The sequence below is a fragment of the Curcuma longa genome, chromosome 11 (genome assembly GCF_044706935.1).
Source record: "Curcuma longa cultivar G26 ecotype Majalengka, Jawa Barat chromosome 11, ITB_CL_G26_1.1, whole genome shotgun sequence".
NCBI classification, from domain to species: Eukaryota; Viridiplantae; Streptophyta; class Magnoliopsida; order Zingiberales; family Zingiberaceae; genus Curcuma; species Curcuma longa.
In genome coordinates this window covers 27,717,284-27,731,413 of record NC_133871.1, presented here as the reverse complement: position 1 = coordinate 27,731,413, position 14,130 = coordinate 27,717,284, and the positions used below count along the sequence as shown (strand labels likewise).

The following is a 14,130-nucleotide window of genomic DNA, read 5'->3' as shown; positions in this document are numbered from 1 at the left end:
TTCTCAACTTAAAATCAATAAAATTATCCAAAACAAACTCTTAAAGCTTAGGCAATCGCAAACACCCGTAGCAAACTCAAACCGCCAGTGATCGAATGAAGAAAACAAGCGTAAAATAAAGAGGAAGATAAGGAAACTGACGGATTGAGCAGTGTGCCAAGAGATGCCCCGATAGAGGTTGACGGAGAAGGTAGCGGTCAAGTAGAGCGTCGTCGCTGCCAGCGCCGCCGTCAACCCTTTGTAGATGATATCCCCCACTGATGCCATCTTTTCTTGCGCTCTCTCTCTCTCTCTCTCTCTCTCTCTGATTTGCTTCTGAGACCTTGGATTTAACCTAACGTTTGACACGATCAAAGCCCATTAAATCATGGCCCAACTACGATCTCAAGTTAATTTTCAGAACTTTTATTTTGTTTTTTCTGTTTTTCCTCTTCAATTTTGTCTATATTTTTAGAGTCTGTGCTTTCTAATTTTTTCGAATAAAAAATAGAAACGTAAAATAAAATTAACAATTAATAATAAATTCTATTTAAGTTTTAATTTGGTTTAATAGCAAGTTTTTCTTTCTGTGTTTTTCTCGTGGAGGAAGGATTATTAATAAGTTTGAGTTTAGGAAGCTTCTAAAATACCTCCATAATGTCGGTCAATTTGTTTGCATATTGTATGACATAAAATAAAACATGATTTGTAAAGTGATAACAGGGTGCCAACTCGGTTGTTTTACTTATAAACATGGAAATAGTAGGAGAGGAGATGTAGAAAAGTAGAGGACGACGTTTAGAAAATTAAGGGCTATGAAATCAGCCGCTATAAATGATTTTAAATTTGAAAGAAAAAGTTCTATAATATAGTGTTTAGAGCTTTCTCTCCGACACTGACTTGCGAGTATCCTCGTTGCCCTTCGACAGATATCCATTCCTTCTCTGCATTTGCATGCGAGACCTACACGAAAAAACAAACAAAGCAAAGCACGGGGTGTTCGACTCGAGATCGAGAAGAAAACTATATAATTTTAAGGAGCTTATATATATATGTGGGTTTTAATTTCTATTGATGCACTTGCAATTGCAAACAAATGCTGCATGCATCATTAAGTGATTTGAAATTTCTGGATGGCTCTGGTTTCCTAAACTGGTTGATGTGTCAGCTGGAGTCAAAAATGTCTGGGCTGATCGTTCTCGACTGTAGTTAATCTAATAAATTAATTAATTTAAATATATAAATAAAAACAAAAATGCATGTGAATATATATTTTTAAAAAAATATAAAATAAAAATATTTAATATCCAATACATTTAAAAATAAAGAGAATTACTCTTCCATTCTTCTTAAAATTAAATTTATTATGTATCATATTATTATCAATTTTTTCAATATCTTTCAAGCTATAGAATATATTAAAGATTTTAGAATTTAAATCGTTCACTTTCTTACATCCAAACTTGAATTTTTAAGTTTAGTCGAATCATTTTAATATTCAATGATCCAGTCCGCGAGATCAGGAGATGAATTGATTTCTTGAAATATCCACAGTCGAGCTCCTTTAGAAAGTTGGATGTGCGTGGTTGTTTGTCGAGTCGACTCACTATAAGAAAAAGAAAAATTAGCTATCAAATTTTTCGATCACTAATTACAATTAACAATTGATTGATGATTGAAAATTCTAATTACTAAAATTCTGATCGATTCTAACATTTAGCGATGAAATTAATATTCCATTACTAATTTTAGATAAATTTTGATAGAATCTTTTTATTTGTGAGATTTAAATCCTGTTTGAATATTTACATCTCACTATTCCTTATACATATTCAATATTTATGATAGATTACAAACATCCACAATACATTCAAACCATCCAAAATACATTCATGTTTACACTACAAACATCCATCGTACATTTAACATTCACAAACCACACTAACATTTAACATTCATAAACACATTAATTTACCAACAAAACATTAATATTTAAAACATTATACACGATTCAAAAATAAAAAAAGCATGATCAATGACATAGTTAGGAACTTAGGATTGAGGGATTGAATTCAAATGAAATTTTTTAAAAATCTTAAACTTTATATTTTACTTTACAACTACACACAATAAATTTTAAAAATTATATTTCATAATTATAATACAAACACTCCTAAAATCAAATTATCCAACTCTAAAAACTCAAAAATATTTTAAAAAAAATATAAGTTGAAATTAAAAAAAAATCTAAACATTAGTGTAGATTAATTTTCATAATCCAAAAGCCTAAATTTCAAATTTTAAAAAGTTAAAAATGAATTTAAATTCAAAAATTTTGACCTTAACTTTTGGTTTTAGTTGAAACAATTTGTTGATCTTTGAAATTATTTTCTTCAACATCTATTTAAAGATACAACACAACTTAATTAAATAACCAAACTTCAACATTTCTGACTCTAAATGTCAAAAAATCGAACTAACAATCGAAAATGAGCTACGATTCCACTTTCACTCACCGCACTATAATCTCTGAAATCACACTCTAAGTATTAAAATCGAGTCTAAACATTCTTAAACTATAATTTTCGACGATAAAAATCAACGACAATAACAAAAAATAAGTCGCGCATCTTTGATGAGAGAAGAGGATCGACAGAATTGTTCCAAATTACTATATTCTCTTGCAAAAAGTGGTACTAATAGATAGCTTAGATCGAGAGTTTTCAAAATATGAAATCAATTTTAATTTTTTGATGGCTAATGGTAGTGAATCAATCGATCAAAATGACGGTGAGAATTTGAGACTATTTTAGAAAAGAAATGAGGAGAAAAATGAATATAAATCCAACATATTTGGATGGTAAAGAAGAATTTGTTTAATTTTATGAAAATTTAATAATAATAGTTATGATATTGTGAAATAGATGTAATATAGATTTTGTTTTATTGATGTGATAATAAATTTTATTAATGTATTTATGCATTTATGAACCCCCTTTTACAGTCACCTTATTTTTTCATACATCTAACACTTATCGATATATAGTTGCGGAGATAAAAATTTTATTAGTTTAAATCAAAATTGATTTGGAGTTTATTTGGTTGGGGTAAAATAAATTTATTGACTTAAATTGGTTTAAAAAGAATTATGAGGATTTTTATAATAATAATAAATAAATGAACTGAATCGTTAAATACTAAGCAAGAGTGCTAAATTAAAATTAGACGAGGTTCAAATTAAATCTAATGGTTAGGTGTATAGATAAATATTTTATTGACCCTTTGCAGAAAAGGGTCAACTCGGAATTGATTTGATTAAGTTATGATCGAACTAAAACTTATTAACTTAAATTGATTTGATCGTTCCATAAATCTCATAGGGGCGATCATCCCCTCTTGTCCCCACGTGATTACGCCATTAGATATAACTGTCCTTAATTAAGTATATTATTTAATATTATTATTTTTTTATCACATATATTAAATTCTGAACTGATTAATCAATTGTATAAACACCACAAGTTCAAATTGTAATGAAATTATGATTATTAGATAAATCCATATTTAGCTTAAATATAATTGTTAAATATTATTGAATAGAAATTCATATTGTAGCATAAACATAATTGCTAAATGTTATTGAATAGGCCAAAGTCTATTCAAATATTTTAACTTATAATGGATCTTTTGATGTTTAAATATTACTCTGTTCTTTTGTTTTTTTAATAATGTTTTTAAAAGATTGAAGTCATTGATTCATAATTTATATTCTTTCTCTAATTAACTTTTACGATACGAAATAAGAAAAAAAAATCTCTCGATACTATAATATTCTATAAATTTTTATGAAATATCATCCAAATTATTTCTTTTTCTTTTTATATTAAATTATTAATGCAACTTATTCTATAAGATAATTTGAAAAATGCAAAAAGAAAAAGAAACGTCCTTTAGATAAATAAAAAAGGAACCCCTTCTTTTGTTACTGCCCAAATATGACTCGAAAGCTCGCTGTGGAAATATATTTTAATGTTTACATAAAATTTGCATTTCTTCCTCAGGCTGTGTCTATTTTAGAAAATAAATAAGAACAGAGAATGGCGAGATTTTTTTTAACTTATATTTTTAATAAAAAATACTTCGGTAATGTTTATATATATATATTTTCCTCCTTTCTTCAACAGGCTTAATCTGCTTTTGGAAGAAATAAAAAATAAAAGCTGCAAAATAATTTTTTCAAGCAAGGAAACTATTTCCCCTCCTGTCAAGGTAAGCTTTCATAAGGTTTGTAAACAAACAAATTATTGGGTAAGAATTTATTTATGCACAAACATTAAATTATATTTCATTCATTAATAGTTATGAAAATTATAAAGGATTAATGAATAATATTCATAAATAATTTATAAAATATATTCACTCAATACAATTTTTTTTATCAAACTTAATAAGTAAACAAATAAAATTTAAAAAATTAAAAACTTAAAACAATTAAATTCACAATTCTAATTCGACTTTACTTGTTTACAGTAGTAGTCAGTTCAAACAAAATAAATAAATATCTTATAAGTTTGTATTATTTATCTAAATTAATACTCCGCGCAGGCGTGAGAGGATAAATCACACAAATAATAAATAAAAGGAAAATATAATTAAGGATTTAGCATACCGTCGTCATCTTCTCGACCCGCAGGTAGAAAGGAGGAGATGAATCAAAAAATCTTCTCACTTCCTCTTCCTCCGTAGCAAGCTCGATCCTCTTTCTTCTAGATCCATCGCCACCCTTCTCTTCTTCCTTTTCTTCTGAGATCTAAGCGATACTCTTCTGGTTATTGAAGTTGATCGGAATCGGATCGCTGCCTGATGAGGAAGAGGGAGAGGGAGAACCCTTGCGAAGTATGTGGGCATTACCACAAATACGAGGAAGGCGAGGTATGTAACATCTGTGGCCACAGGGTTCCTGCAGCGTACGAGCGCACCATCCAGCAGAGCAGCGCCTTCCCCTCTGAGATCCTCAAGGATTTCCTCTACCTTGGTAGCTACGACAACGCCTCTCGTGGGGAGATCCTCAAAGCCCTAGGCATCACCCACATCCTCAACGTGAGTTCCTTCCCGTGCGATTTCTCTGTCTGTTACTGTTTTTGATGATCCAGAGATTCCTTCCATGTTAATCTGGTGGTCCTGTTTCTGGTTACACCATCATAGCCATGCCAAATGGAGAAATAGATGGAACAGAAGAAAATAATTCTCCCGAAGTTAAATCTTGCCTTTAACATTAACTCGCATAGTCTAATGACAAAAACTTTTCCGTTAGTTGCGAACTTGATCTAAGAATGATGAACTGTTTATTTCGTACACAATATCATCCAGCTTGTAGCTAAAATAAATTAGTGAAAGAAGAAAAATAGGGTTAACCTATCTTCTTTTTTATTTATTTGTTTCCATTTGTTGTTATAGTGGACTGGGTCTTTTACAGTGCAAGGACACTAACCCTTAAAATAGTTCCGAAGTATATTCTAAACTCATCTAAGATAAAGTTGGTAAAACATAATGCATACTACTTCGACCTTTAATTAGAACATTAACAATCAACTTTATAGTTTTCCTTGATAAAGTGGCAATCAAGCTCAATATGTTTAGTTATGTCATATAAAACTAGATTTTAGCAATCTCTTTGCAAGCATATTATCACAAAATAAGTGTGTTTATGAAAAGAATTGTATCTCATAGAAATCATTTTAATCAGAGTAAATCACAAACATCTTTAGTCATAATTCTGTATTTTGCTTCATCACTATGGTGCAACTTCACTTCTTGCTTCTACTTCATCAATAACCAAGGTACTGCATGAAAATGGTACACTAGCCATTGATAGAATGATGATCATCTAAAGACCATGCCCAATCATCTTCCAAATAACATTCTACCTTTAACCTATCTTGTTGAGAGAAAAAAATCTCATCCATGATAATCTCTAAGATAAAAATCTTATAGGCATCCATTGTATTATTCTTATACGAGGATCCTCCATATGCCTACATACCATTTTCATATTAATGATAACATCATGGCAACTATGTAAAAGGATAAAAAAACTTATCTACAACTAGCTGACATTTTTCATCCTGACTAGATCAACAACATATTTGCTTTAGGATAGAATCTAGCCACCTCAATACCCAAGTAGTATTACTCACCCTGATATTTCACCTGAAATACATGTGAATTGAGACTTCAATTAATTGATTTTCTCTTATCGCCATTTGTAATAGCGATACCATCTATATTATCTTACTTTGATTATGCTAGAAATATGATCTGGATTACTCCCATAGTACACTATAATTTAAATGAAATTGATCAAATCATGCTCAGTTGTAAACCTTTTTATTGTCCTTACACTACTGAATTTAGGAAGTATTTACATGTAAAGTTTCTTTATATCATGATGCAAGAACACCACATCCTCAACTTGAGTTCCTTCCCGTCCGATTTCTCTGTCTGTTACTGTTTTTGGTGATCTGGAGATTCCTTCCATGTTAATCTGGTGGTCCTGTTTCTGGTTACACCATCATAGCCATGCCAAATGGAGAAAATAGATGGAACAGAAGAAAATAATTCTCCTGAAGTTAAATCTTGTCTTTAACATTAACTCGCATAGCCTAATGACAAAAACTTTGCTGTTAGTTGCGAACTTGATCTAAGAATGATGAACTGTTTATTTCGTACACAATATCATCCCGCTTGTAGCTAAAATAAATTGGTGAAAGAAGAAAAATATGGTTAACCTATCTCTTTTTTTTTTTTAAATTTGTTTCCATTTGTTGTTACAGTGGACTGGGTCTTTTACAGTGCAAGGACACTAACCCTTAAAATAGTTCCAAAATATATTCTAAACTCATCTAAGATAAAGTTGGTAAAACATAATGCATACTACTTCGACCTTTAATTAGAACATTAACAATCAACTTTATAGTTTTCCTTGATAAAGTGGCAATCAAGCTCAATATGTTTAGTTATGTCATATAAAACTAGATTTTAGCAATCCCTTTGCAAGCATATTATCACAAAATAAGTGTGTTTATGAAAAGAATTGTATCTCAGTAAGAAATCATTTTAATCAGAGTAAATCACAAACATCTTGAGTCATAATTCTGTATTTTGCTTCATCACTATGGCACAGCTTCACTTCTTGCTTCTACTTCATCAATAACCAAGGTACTGCACGAAAATGTTACACTAGCCATTGATAGAATGATGATCATCTGAAGACCATGCCCAATCATCTTCCAAATAACATTCTACCTTTAACCTATCTTGTTGAGAGAAACAAATCTAATCCATGATAATATTCTCTAAGATCTCAAAAATCTTATAGGCATCTATTGTATTATTCTTATATGAGGATCCTCCATATGCCTACTTACCATTTTCATATTAAAGATAACATCATGGCAACTATGTGAAAAGATAATAAAAACTTTTCTACAACTAGCTGACATTTTTCATCCTGACTAGATCAACAACATATTTGCTTTAGGATAGAATCTAGCCACCTCAATACCCAAGTAGTATTACTCACCCTGATATTTCACTGAAATACATGTGAATTGAGACTTCAATTAATTGATTTTCTCTTATTGCCATTTGTAATAGTGATACCATCTATATTATCTTACTTTGATTATGCTAGAAATATGATCTGGATTACTCCCATAGTACACTATAATTTAAATGAAATTGATCAAATCATGCTCAGTTGTAAACCTTTTTATTGTCCTTACACTACTGAATTTAGGAAGTATTTACATGTAAAGTTTCTTTATACATCATGATGCAAGAACACATTTTTTATGCCTAGTTGATACAATATCTGATCAATATTGTCCTCATAAAAAACTACAGATTAGACGACCTTTCCCCCGATTCACCTAACGGGTAAATCAGGAGCACAACTAATGTACACTTAGAGGCCGACCTCCAAATTCTAGTCCTCTTACTGCTGACTGGTTTACCACTGCACTACACTTGTGGGGGTTGCATTTTTCTTGTAGTTCCTTATAGTCATAAACCTTTAGATACACATTTGATCTAGGAAATTATTAGCCTTAGGTTAGCACAAATACCAAAATAAAATATAATTGTTGTGAGGATATTATTTCTTATGGATATGGTATTAAGGATTTGTATATGCGGCAGACTTTATTAATGCATCATAAAGTCTATGCGATAGACACATGAGTAGAGGAAATCCATTGAAAATAATAAATTGAATGTATTATATTCTATATTCTAGGTGTATTCTAGGTGCTTGACTTTGAGATCTTGTCCATAGGCATTATGTTGTTAAACAATTAAGGGCGAGTTTTTTGTTAGTGCAATCAGTTTTGATCTTAGACAAAGGGTTAAGTTAGAATTTGTATTTGATAAATTTTGTGACAAGTCTATCGATGAGCAAGTCACACGGCAAGAGAAAGTCTCGACAAATCAAGGATGATCAAATGTCTAGTAAGAGAAAGTCCTTGTACATTAATTAAAGGATGATTGAATGTCTAGCATGAGAAAGCCCCAACATATCAAGGGTGACGAGATGCTTGTCAAGACAATGTTTTGGTAGGTCAAAGTTGACTGACGACTTCACAAAACAAATAAGACTTCAAACAAGGGTTATGGAGAAGGGTATTCTCCAACTTGGCCCATTTCATTTATGCAACAATGAGCTTGAGGGCACATGTAATATTGGAAAATTGTGGGTTAGATCAGGCTCAGATGAAAGACCTAGAAATATCCTAATCAATATTGCAGTTGATTGATTTGTAATTACTAGTTGATTGATAGTCGAGTCGACTCAACAAAATGAGACCTTCAGCTTACCAATGTATCAATCGACTCATCAACTAAGGAGTTGGCTCAGCTAAAGGAACATAAGGCTACTGTTTTCAAAGCTTGGCACTCACTAAAAATAGACCATCATTCTCATACTATGTCATCGAAGAAAAGTATCAAATATTTGAGAATCCTTTGCAACCTTTCTCATTGTCATCCACCTTCTAAAAGTTTCTACTTGCTAAATAATAATACAAAACTTTAACATTATGTTGTATTATTTATATACATACTACATGAATATGTTTAATGAGAATAGGATAATCAAAGTTGGAATATTTGATATTAGAAGTTACTTCGTATGATAATTTTATAAAGGCCAACCTTGTTTTCAAAATGTTAGCTTGTAGCATCATACAATCCTATGTTTGAATCTTGCAATCCCATCCCATGACTGCCTCATCATTCCTAAGTAGGATCTCAATCAATTTTTGCAGAAATCTTCATAGCTTGATTGTGTATCATTTTGTTATATTTCTGAATTTCATGTCCTTTAAGTGAGAATAAAAAAGCTTCAAAGAAAATGAAAGTAGGTAACACTGTAGGTTTGGATGATACTAATTGAAGTTTGGAATTGTTTAGGAGATCAAATAATACTTTGGTTAATAAAGTTAGTGAATAAAAGTTTGAGAATTAAGAAGATGCTCAGAATGGTGATAAATTTTTGCTATCTATAAGAATAAAAGTAATATACAATCTGCTTCTAACTATAATATACCATCTGCTTCCAACTATAAGTGTATTAGTTGATAAATCACACTATGGAACTTTTGGGAATGAGTTATTGAGAGGAGAATAATAGACGAGACAATCATTTTTATCATCAATTTTATAATCAGAATATCAACAATAGATGCTATAAGACGAATGGACAGAGAGAAAACAAGGATTTGCACATATATATACACATATTTTTAATTTAGAAAAGATTTATGATAGTGTAGTTACATAACTATTGTGATGGATCTGGGAGAAGAAAATAATTTCTAGTAATTATATTGGTTTGAGAAAAGATATATATGATAATGTTCTTACATGTGTTGTAGGTACTAGGAGTGTAACCAAGGATTTTTCTATAGTTGTGGGTCAATGCTAAGTCTTTTTTTTTTTTTACATTATTGCTAAATGAACTAGAAGGGGAGCCTTGGTGCAATGGTAAATTTGTTGCGATGTAACCTAGAGGTCACGGGTTTGAGTATCGAAAATAGCCTCTTGCAAAGCAGGGTAAGACTCGTACAATAAATCCTTCCCTGGGATCCTGCATTGGTGAAAATTTCGTGCATTGGACTGCCTTTTATTAGTACTAAATGAACTAATTAATGATGTTCAAGATAAATTATTTCCAAATCATATTATGTTAATTAATGACAATGTAATTAGTGTTATTTCATTCAATTGTACAAAAAACTTTTAGAAACAAAAGGTTTAAAGAAAAAAAGTAGAAAACTGTATATATGAAATATGAAATGTAGTTCTAGTAACAAGAAAATAATTGTAGTAGTTAAGAAGGGATGAATATGGAATTCTTCTAAGAGGTTTAGGTATTTCCGTTCTGTTTTTCAACAGGAAGGGGACATTGATAAAGATATAATTAATAGAATAAAGCATTAGTGCTTGAAAGGGAATCCCTCTAGAGTCATGTGTTATTGTGTCCTCTTTATGCTAAATGTCAAATTTTATAGAAGTGTGGTTATACCTACTCTACTTTATGATTGAAGTGTTAGACTATTAGGAAACATGTTTAAAAAGTTATATGTTGTAGGGATGAGAATGCTAAGATGAATGTGTGGAGCTGTTAAAAAAAAATCTCGATAATCTAATTAGGTGCAACTCCAATAGATGATAAAATAAGAATACTTATATTGAGATGGAATGAAAATGTTTAAAAATGACAAATAAATTTTATAGATTGAATTTATTGAAGCATGGAAGGCATAAGGTGTAAGGGATATTGAAAAGGAAACATGCTCTCCGACGTCAAATAGTTAGGTCAAACATGGATGACGATGACATGCCTTTCTATTCAACAGCTTTATGCCCTGAGTTGTTTATTGGGTGTGCTCCTTAACTTTATCATATATCAACATGGACCATAGTGAATTAAATACTCATTGTTTGGATCATTTCCTTTCTAGTCCAGTCCTCTACTTTTTTTTTGGCTTTATACGGAGTGAGTTATCTTTCTTTTCCAGCAAGGTCTTTTACCTTTTATTTTTTGACATGACCTTGCAGACTGTTCCTGCTTGCCAGAATCTATACAAGAATTCCTTTACTTACCACTGCCTCAAAGATGATAAAGTCATACAATTTGATGAAGCAATTCAATTTTTAGGTATGATAGCACAAACTTCTCTGCTTTTCTGGTGTGCATGTATTAATAGGTGATCATTTCTTGAAATCCATTTCCTAAATAATATGCTATTTTCACATAAAGTCATTAATATGGTATTTAACTTTTATCTGCTATTTTTCTATTTAAAGCTTTTAAATTAATGGCATTCTATTGTCTTAGAATATATGTTCACTCTTTACCTGTTCATTATTTACTTAAAAAGGTGATACTTCCTGAATTAATGTCATTCCTGCTTAAATTCCTCTAGTATAGCGATTTTTTTTGTTCATTCAAACACAAGAAGTCCTGAGATTAACCTAGCTAGGTTATGTTGGATTCTCAACATCTGAAAGAAGTTTGCTAGCAATTCTTTCTGCTTACTTGTCAATTCATGCGTAGGTCTTTCTTCTCTTGAGGATTTTTAACTCAACTTTAATTGATGCATTTTGAAATCTGTATCTCAAGTAAATAGGGGTTTATGATTTAGGGACTCCATTTTTGCAGAGCTGTGTATCTAGAATATTGTTACTTTTGTTAGCAGCTCAGGCCCCAGAATATTTTCCTAGAAAAAGTTATTGGCTTTAACAGTCTACCATATTCATCTTGCTGTAATGCTGTTTGCAATCTTGTTCTGAAGCACACAATTCTTAATGAATAAAAATATGCAAATATTTTTTCCTAGGTATTTTTAGCTTGAATTATCCAATGTGACCAAGCGGTTTACTCAAGCAAGTTATTTTCATCTCCATCTAGCTTTGATAATACCTTTTTCATCCTTTCCATAAATCATGATGGATTAAATTGTGGCCTTTGTTTTCTTCTTTAATTATTTATTTTGCTAATAAACACTCATCTTTTAGATCAATGCGAGAAAGGGAAAGCTCGTGTGCTTGTCCACTGTATGTTGGGAAAAAATAGGTCAGATCACTTTCAAATTGATATTGAGCTTTCAATATAATTAAATGTAATCACCAGATGGTTGATTTGTTTCGGTAGGTCTCCAGCAATTGTGATGGCCTATTTGATGAAATCTAAAGGATGGAGACTTGTACAAAGTTCTCAGTGGGTTAAAGAACGACGCCCGGTGATTGAATTGTCTCCAGGTTGTCTTTTCCTATCTGTGCATCATATAGGGATAACAATGTAACTTACAGAAGCTTAAAATTCAACATGAACTCATTTTCCTTCATTTGTTTCGTTCAATCACTCTTAAGAAAGTGCTTTATGTTATGTTTTTCTTGTGAAAGACATTACCTTCAATTTGATTCGATGTTTGCATGTTTTACTTGGATGGTGTCTTGCAGCCGTCTATCAGCAGTTGTTGGAGTACGAACGAAAAGTCGTTGGATCCAGTGAAGCTGTGACTGTGCAACCCATACTTGCATATGAATCAATTCCATCTTTTGGCTTTGCAATCTCCCCATCATCCAATACAACACCAGCTCCAATATTTAACCAGCCAACCGCATCCATCTTCCAACGAGCCACCCCAGATACCACAGGAAGTAATTTTGTTTTTGGAGCGGAAGCGAAAGTGGAACTAAGAATGATGGACAGCAGTGCTTTCGGAGTGGCACCACCTACCGGGAATGAAGCACCCATGGATAGCACTTGAAGGACGACAGGTTTGCCTCCGGCCCATCTCGTGTATAAGATGGTTGATGCCAATAGCTTAACGTATCTTTGACAATACAAAATGGAAACTCATCTAGTTAACATTTTTGTGTTAGCCAACTACAAGCCCGAATAAAACTAATCTGTTCATACAGTCGTTTGTTCGTTGGGTGACCTACCTTTTGGCTTTGGGTTGATGCTGGACACGCCGCCTTTTATTTCAATGTGTGCACTGAACCAGTTGATCCTCATATCTTTATTTGTTTGCTCGAATTATGTAGAGTTAAATTTCATAGTAGACGTATGCTTATGTTCAACTGAATTAAATCCTCGACTTTGTATTTGTATTGGTCTATGGGAGAGACAGATGTTATCACTTAACACGAGATGCTAAATTTTGACTCTGGCAAAATTGGTGGTGGAACAACGCTAGTGCTTTCGACAAGGAATACTTATGCGTAGATTCCTAATAGAGGTGATAACATAATTGCTAACATATGTAATTAAAAGACTTGATTAAAATCTCAGCTCAGGTAGATTAAAAAAATAAATGAAAAACAAATTAAAAATTGAAAAACAAATTAAAAAAAAATAATCAAATCAATTCGGTACGAAGAACAAATCAAATTCGACAAGAGATAAAAAAAACGATCTATTCATCCAACCCCATTGGCTCCTAACGACCTGTGAAATAAATTTTTTATTTCTACTCGGTGAATAAAATATTTGATAAAGATTTATTTATTTTCTTTCTGACATTTGAGAATAAGTAAAATAAATTAACTTGAAGAAATAACGTAAATACTTATAAATAAAGTTGATTTATCAATAAATTTATTTATTAATTTATATAAAACTTAGTTTTTTTTTAAAAAAAATTACATTCAAATATATAAAAGTAAAATACACTTGTTATAAAACTTTACAATATGTTAAAATAAAAAAATATAAAATTTTCATTTAATGAATTAATTAATGTTTCAATTAAATTATAACAACAGCAATGGTAAAATTTATAATAAATAAACTTAAATAAGCTAGCAAGATAAATGAACAAAAGTTTGAAGCTTGGTTAATTTACAAGCCCTTTTGTCTTCCGCTAATCCGTAATATAATTTGAAATAAGCTAGTTTGATAAATGAATAAACATTGGTATAGCCTCTCTCACTTTAGAATCATCAACGATGCCATCGCTGTTATTAGGGATGCCAATGTAGCCCCCGGGGCATAGGTGAGTTGGTTACGACGTAGCAGACTTGCAGAAGAGGGTAAGGGTTCGAATCCTGGCGAAGCCAGGCAATACCCTCCTACGTCGTAAC

The 14,130-nt window shown here is 31.3% G+C and overlaps 1 protein-coding gene across 1 annotated transcript; it reads left to right on the top strand.

The window, feature by feature from the left end:
* The first annotated feature begins 4,640 nt into the window (after positions 1 to 4,640).
* On the top strand, positions 4,641 to 13,035 carry LOC141839586 (protein-tyrosine-phosphatase IBR5-like). Its single transcript, XM_074727367.1, has 6 exons — positions 4,641 to 4,672; positions 4,818 to 5,079; positions 11,098 to 11,197; positions 12,058 to 12,115; positions 12,194 to 12,300; positions 12,502 to 13,035. The coding sequence occupies exons 2-6, from the start codon at positions 4,843 to 4,845 to the stop codon at positions 12,810 to 12,812; spliced, it is 813 nt and encodes a 270-aa protein (XP_074583468.1). The 5' UTR covers positions 4,641 to 4,672; positions 4,818 to 4,842; the 3' UTR covers positions 12,813 to 13,035.
* Positions 13,036 to 14,130: the final 1,095 nt, after the last annotated feature.

Bases quoted from the DNA above. Each gene is read 5' to 3' on its own strand.
- LOC141839586 (XM_074727367.1), top strand. From the start codon at position 4,843: ATGAGGAAGAGGGAGAGGGAGAACCCTTGCGAAGTATGTGGGCATTAC. The intron at 5,080-11,097 runs GTGAGTTCCTTC...ATGACCTTGCAG, and splicing joins GCATCACCCACATCCTCAAC to ACTGTTCCTGCTTGCCAGAA. The intron at 11,198-12,057 runs GTATGATAGCAC...CTCATCTTTTAG, and splicing joins TGAAGCAATTCAATTTTTAG to ATCAATGCGAGAAAGGGAAA.